This window comes from Helicoverpa armigera, chromosome 1 (genome assembly GCF_030705265.1).
Source record: "Helicoverpa armigera isolate CAAS_96S chromosome 1, ASM3070526v1, whole genome shotgun sequence".
NCBI classification, from domain to species: domain Eukaryota; kingdom Metazoa; phylum Arthropoda; class Insecta; order Lepidoptera; family Noctuidae; genus Helicoverpa; species Helicoverpa armigera.
In genome coordinates this window covers 12,942,769-12,948,654 of record NC_087120.1, presented here as the reverse complement: position 1 = coordinate 12,948,654, position 5,886 = coordinate 12,942,769, and the positions used below count along the sequence as shown (strand labels likewise).

The 5,886-nt window shown below is 39.1% G+C and overlaps 1 protein-coding gene across 1 annotated transcript; it reads right to left on the bottom strand.

Annotated features, from left to right (window-relative positions):
• Positions 1-377: 377 nt before the first annotated feature.
• LOC110374273 (NADH-quinone oxidoreductase subunit I) lies at positions 378-1,943 on the bottom strand. The gene is made up of 2 exons (XM_021331929.3): positions 1,589-1,943; positions 378-980 (listed from the first exon to the last, which is right to left on the bottom strand). The coding sequence occupies exons 1-2, from the start codon at positions 1,911-1,913 to the stop codon at positions 547-549; spliced, it is 759 nt and encodes a 252-aa protein (XP_021187604.1). The 5' UTR covers positions 1,914-1,943; the 3' UTR covers positions 378-546.
• Positions 1,944-5,886: the final 3,943 nt, after the last annotated feature.

Sequence of the window (5,886 nt, the reverse complement as noted above, 5' to 3'; positions counted from 1 at the left end):
GTCTATTTCAGTGCGTATGGCGTAAACAAGAGATAGTGAAAACAGCAGCATAGCTGCCCTTTTAAAAGCCATTCTGGTTTATCCAAAACATTGAATTCTGTAACATGGTGCTCAGAAACTGGTATATGAACATACATAGAACTACTAATAATATTACTTACTACATAAAAAAATATGTGTTTGTTACACTTTCACGCCAAAACGACTGAATAAATTTTGATGAAACTTGGCCGTAATGTAGCTACACTTTTTATACATGTGCAGAAAGTAGTCCTTTCAGAACGCGGATGAAACCGAGGCGAGGGTGAAAGCTAGCCTTGAGATATAATAATAAAAGAAATTACTTATAAAATAAAATACAATTTATTTATGTCAATAAAACATTACAGAGCGAGGTGTAGTTCAACTCAATTTCCAAGCTCTTCATCACATTATTGCTTAAGACGCGTGAGAACTCCTGTTACATATTCTTGAGAACCTTTCAATTCAAATTAAATTACACATGATAATAAAATGCATTCATCAGCAAGAGAAAAAAATACACATCTAACGATACAAATGGTTGTCTCTAAGATTACTTCCTATTTCTGGCTCCCAGCGATCACCGTTGTTCAGTAATTTTTCTTTGTTATATATCAGTTCTTCTCGCGTTTCTGTAGTATACTCGAAGTTGGGTCCTTCGACAATAGCGTCGACGGGGCAGGCTTCTTGGCAGTAACCACAGAAGATGCATTTAGAGAGGTCGATGTCATAGCGAGTGGCGCGTCGGGAGCCGTCGCTGCGAGACTCTGCGTCGATGGTGATCGCCTGCGCAGGGCACATGGCCTCGCATAGCTTGCAAGCAATGCAGCGCTCCTCGCCTGACGGGTACCGTCGTAAAGCATGCTCCCCTCGGAACCTCGGAGATAAAGGCCCTTTCTCGAAAGGATAGTTTATAGTGGCTGGCTCTTTGAAAACGTGCCCAAGTGTTACCGCAAAACCTGAAACACATAACATGTCATGTTATAAACTACAAGAACATAAAATCAGGCTCGTTAAACAAAACAAAGCTTTTATTGCTACAAAACTCAAATATCAAATAATACCTACTTTCTATAAATTAATCTCACTTGATTGACCAATCAGGGTGCGGAAACTCAACTGGAAGAAATTCCTTTAAAGATATCCGTGTCTGATATCGAATGAAGTTAAGAAGCTAGACTGGAACTCGGAATTTTGATTAAATTATGTATTACCATAATAGAATTTCTTAAAACTTGGTAAGTAAAAAGGTTTGGAAATAGTTACTGCAAAACCCGTCCGTGTGTAGGCGGCCTGGGTAGCAAGATTACCATATAACTATCTTACCCCTAACTCTGGGATTGCTTTTACCCAGTTCTAATTTTATTGCTAATACAAGTAGTTTCGTGATTTCTATTACTGATGATACCATCTCGGATACGAAAAAGGTCGGAGTACTTTTAGAAAGCGTTTATTCAGCATGAAACTACCGAGGCGTGTCGCGAATTAGTTAAACCTGGAACTTCACAACAGAAGAACAAAGAGCTGTCTTGTGTGCCGAAATGAATAAGTGCGGGAGTTAATTTACCTCGTACCAGCTCTGTCCAAAACATGACTTGTGATGCTCGGTCAACGAAGTCTTTGAATCTGGTGCTTGGAGGGACATCATTGATGTATATGAACTTCGCATCGTATTTGGTTCTTGGGCAGCAGTAGAATGGTGGATAGATGGTGGGAGGGGGCGGGCAGGGCGGGGTGGGGGGCGGCGGCGGGGGTGGTGGACACGGAGGCCACACCGGCAGACACTCGGGCGGAGGCAGCTCCTGCTTCTGCTGCCCACGAACCTGCTCTCTCACCACCTTAACCCTCACGCAGCTCACTCCTCGGTAATACCCACGTTGAGCCAACAACATTGTTTATCACTTGACAATGTAACTTTGACAATCCACGCGACGTTGTCAAATCGAAATTCGATCTTCAAAGCCTAAAAGTCATCAAATAAAAACTTTTTCAAGCAAACTGTTGTTAAATTATAATTTCGCATGAATTTAGGGAGTATTTCGCAAAAGTTCGGTGGTACCGCTTTTTATTGATGTTGAACTTCATTAAAGTATGTCAATTTCCTTTATTCTGTACATAAATCATGAGTTTTAGGAACGCGCCCACAAACCTTATATCACTAAACAGATATTTACTAAACAAAATATATTTTGATAAATTCCAGCACTTACGGTGAACCAAGGATAATTTTTAATTTTAATAGATTTTTGTTATATCCTGAATGCCCGCCCCAAAGGTGATAACAATAATATAATTCTGCACTTTCTATTTTTGATTAAGTAATTTTCACAAGCACACGAATTCAGAATATGGATGTCAAACAATTTCCGTTTGGCCGAAATATTCCGACCGAGTGCAGTTGTGGTAACAAACTCGTGAAACTCCGATCGAATTTTTGATTTTTATTGAGATAAAGCACAAGCGATGTCGAAAAGTCAACTAACATTGTAATGCTGTAGGTACTGTGCTTTTAATAACTAAGAACGTTGATGAAAAGTTCATTAAGAAGACGAACTTTATCTGAAATTTCTAAGAAACATATCCTAAATTGGACATAAAATCAACGAATATACTTATTAGTTTAATTATTTTGATTTTTTGATGTTTGCTCTATATATAGTTTGATACTTATGTTTAAAAGCATAAAATTTGATTAATTACAAAACTAAATTCCTTGCTGCGCCTTCCTATATTTATCGCGATAAACTCAAAAACCTGTCGACGTATTACACACCATTTCATTTCCACCAATCAACTTATTTATACGGAACATTTAAACGAACGAAAATAATTTACCAACAGTACGAAAAGACAATAGAACATTCCGTTAAGCGAATTTGTAAAGTGAGTGGTTTCGGGATTGCATTATGCAGGAACACGCGAAGAGCTTCGAGCAAAGTTAAGGCTAGTTAGTTTTCTCGAATGAGACGCTCGATTGTCTCGAGTAGTTGGCACACTCTCGTATAACTGATCACATGAATTCCACGTCAAGTCGACGTCCCCAGGGCCAACTAGAGCCAAAGCCAGGGCTGTGGGATCGTTCGAAAGAGTTAAGACCGCGGCCTGGTACATAAGTGGCTTAAGACAGAACATGGTGGGTTTCAGCCCATTAGAGCCTGACACTACCCCCTCACACTCCACGGCTCCATAGCGGGGTCACAGCCAAAATCCAACGTTCACTGCTAAAAACAAAGGACAGCTTGGAGGAAGCTGGGAGATTTGCCCATTCTCGCATTACTCACCGCACTAGGCACGAGTGTTGGTAAGCGCAGTGAGGGGTAATTTTAGCTTTGGAGATACTGCTGCCCATTTTCGAGCCTTTAGTATCCCAATTAATGCTGTCTGACGGTTTTACCCCCACCAATAAGTCGCCAGACCCTTTTGTCAGCAAGGTGCACCACGGGCAATCGGGCATTAGTTCTGGAAAATTCCTTGATAGTATTACACTATGAACTTTCGGGATTTAATTGAAAAAGTTTTGTTAACAATATACAAAATCATTCTAATCTCAGGGATCCCTAATTTGGGTTTTATGGTTTGGTAGGTATACCTATTTGATATGAAAGTATGGTTATCTGATACAAACTGGTCTATAATATTCATACTAGAGATGTCCCAAATATAAGGAAATTATAATTTTGAACCTAAACTTTCGACCAGATGGACCAGTGGTCCGATGAATCGGAAGCTTCATTGCAATATAAAGTTTGAGTTATATTGGTCAAGCAGTTTCATAGAATTCAAATATAAGATGTCAAACAGTCGTCTAAATGGATCATTAATAGAAGTTCTCCAATGCAATTCATAACACTTAGAAATTACTTACCGTTTGGCCAATTAGTTGACTCGCTGATTTCTCCATTACTATCTTACCTACAATTTTCCATACTGCTTAGTAAGCGAGCATTCAGTCATTTTCTATTTATATAAAGTAAGTTACTGATGTTCTGATCGATAAACAAACAGCTGAAAACGTAAATGAGGCATGAATGCACTAAGCGATCCTTGGGAATTCCCAAGAACGTGGGTGAAACCCGGGAATTACCACAAGTTTTAAATACGATTGCCATATGAAGCTTTAAGCTCCCAGTATGTATTCAAACCAGGTTTTTCGTGCTTTTAGCCTCATAAACAACGTGGCTCTGTATTTATAGAATATTTTTAAAACAGATTCAGTAGACCCAGAAATTACCTCTACAACCTCGCAAACATTGCCTCTCATATTTTCATATATCTCAAAATAACATCCAATTAAAATAGAAAAGGCTTAACAAGCGTCGATCAGAAATCACTACCACTAACAAGCTATTAAATCCAGCTCAATGAAGCAGAAATGACTAACAGTTATTATCGCAAACGATATCAATATTAGTGTGCATAACGAGACTATTATACAGAGACTCCACACACTGAGAACTTTTAGTTGGCCGATAGTTGCATAGGGCTTATAAGTCAGAATAGAGTGGAGAGAACAGTAGTGCGCATATTACAGCGATCAGATCGACAATTGGATTCTCCAGTTACCCCCAAAATTAACTATGATTCAACCATCGGGCCAACTATTGTCCGATAAGTACGTAAATATACAGATAGATTAATTATTGAAATCCACAGTAAAAAGTTTGATTGTATTCACGATTACCTTCAAAATATAGGTACCTACTGACAGCCAACCATCGGGCTACACAATCTTACTAATATTCCTACTAATATTATAAAATAATGTGAAAGTTTGTGAGAATGGATGTATGTTTGTTATTCTTTCACGCAAAAACGGCTGGGCCGATTTGGTTGAAATTTAGTACGTAAATAGGTAGGTGGTACCCCGGACTAACACATAGGCTGTTTTTTAACAACACACCACGCGGGCGAAGCCGCGAGCGGAAGCTAGCAAACAATAAACCTCAACAATAAACTGTCAGTCAACAATCGGAGCAACTTTCATCCAACAATTTAGTCTCCAGTCTACCCGGACTAAGGTTCGCGACACCATTGCTATTATCGAAGAAAGTTTGATCACGTGTCGCCGACGCCTCGTCGCCGAGTCGTTAGTTGGTCGTTAAGGTAAGAGCTTCATGCGAGGCATCGCTTCATGCGATTACTAACACTTTAATATGATACTCCGTTGTTATATGGCCTCTTTGCACTGTGATTAGCACAATTTATACCTGGATTTCAGGTGTGTTTTGGAAAAGTTTCTTAAGAAAAATGGTTGGTATTGAGCTTCTCGAAAGGTGTCAATTGAGGAATGACTGTATGAAAGATGGCTCTTTCTATGCCAAGTAAATTTGGAAAAAAATGGATGTCTCTGAAGTGTATTTTTTTTTATTCCAGTAATTCATGAAGGTGTTTTTTTTTTTAAAGGAACTGTCATTAAATGATTAGGATTATATTAATATGACTGGGGTGCCTCAAACTGTTTATCTTTCTGAACAGAAATATCATTTCCATAAATGCAGAACGACGAATGTATGCGCAATACACGGTACCTATATTTGGTATATTACATACCAAATATGTAAAGACAAATGAAGATCCCGTAATAAGATGATACTAACCTCCTTAGTATCACGTGTTTACTTACCTAGTCTCCACTGGTTCCAGGAAGGAGAGCTGTCACAGTGCAAATATCACAAGCATGTGCCAGTTCTCATGCTAAGCTGATCGCCCCGCTCGCTTCAAGTCTTAGTAATTTCCGCCTAGCAGAAGCTTTTCCTACTGTCAGATTCCCTGGAATTCGGCAACCGGTATGTTAGTTAAACTTCACCTAAATGTAGGCAAACATTGGTTACATATAACTGGCAGAGCAAGGTCTATTTCGTTTCC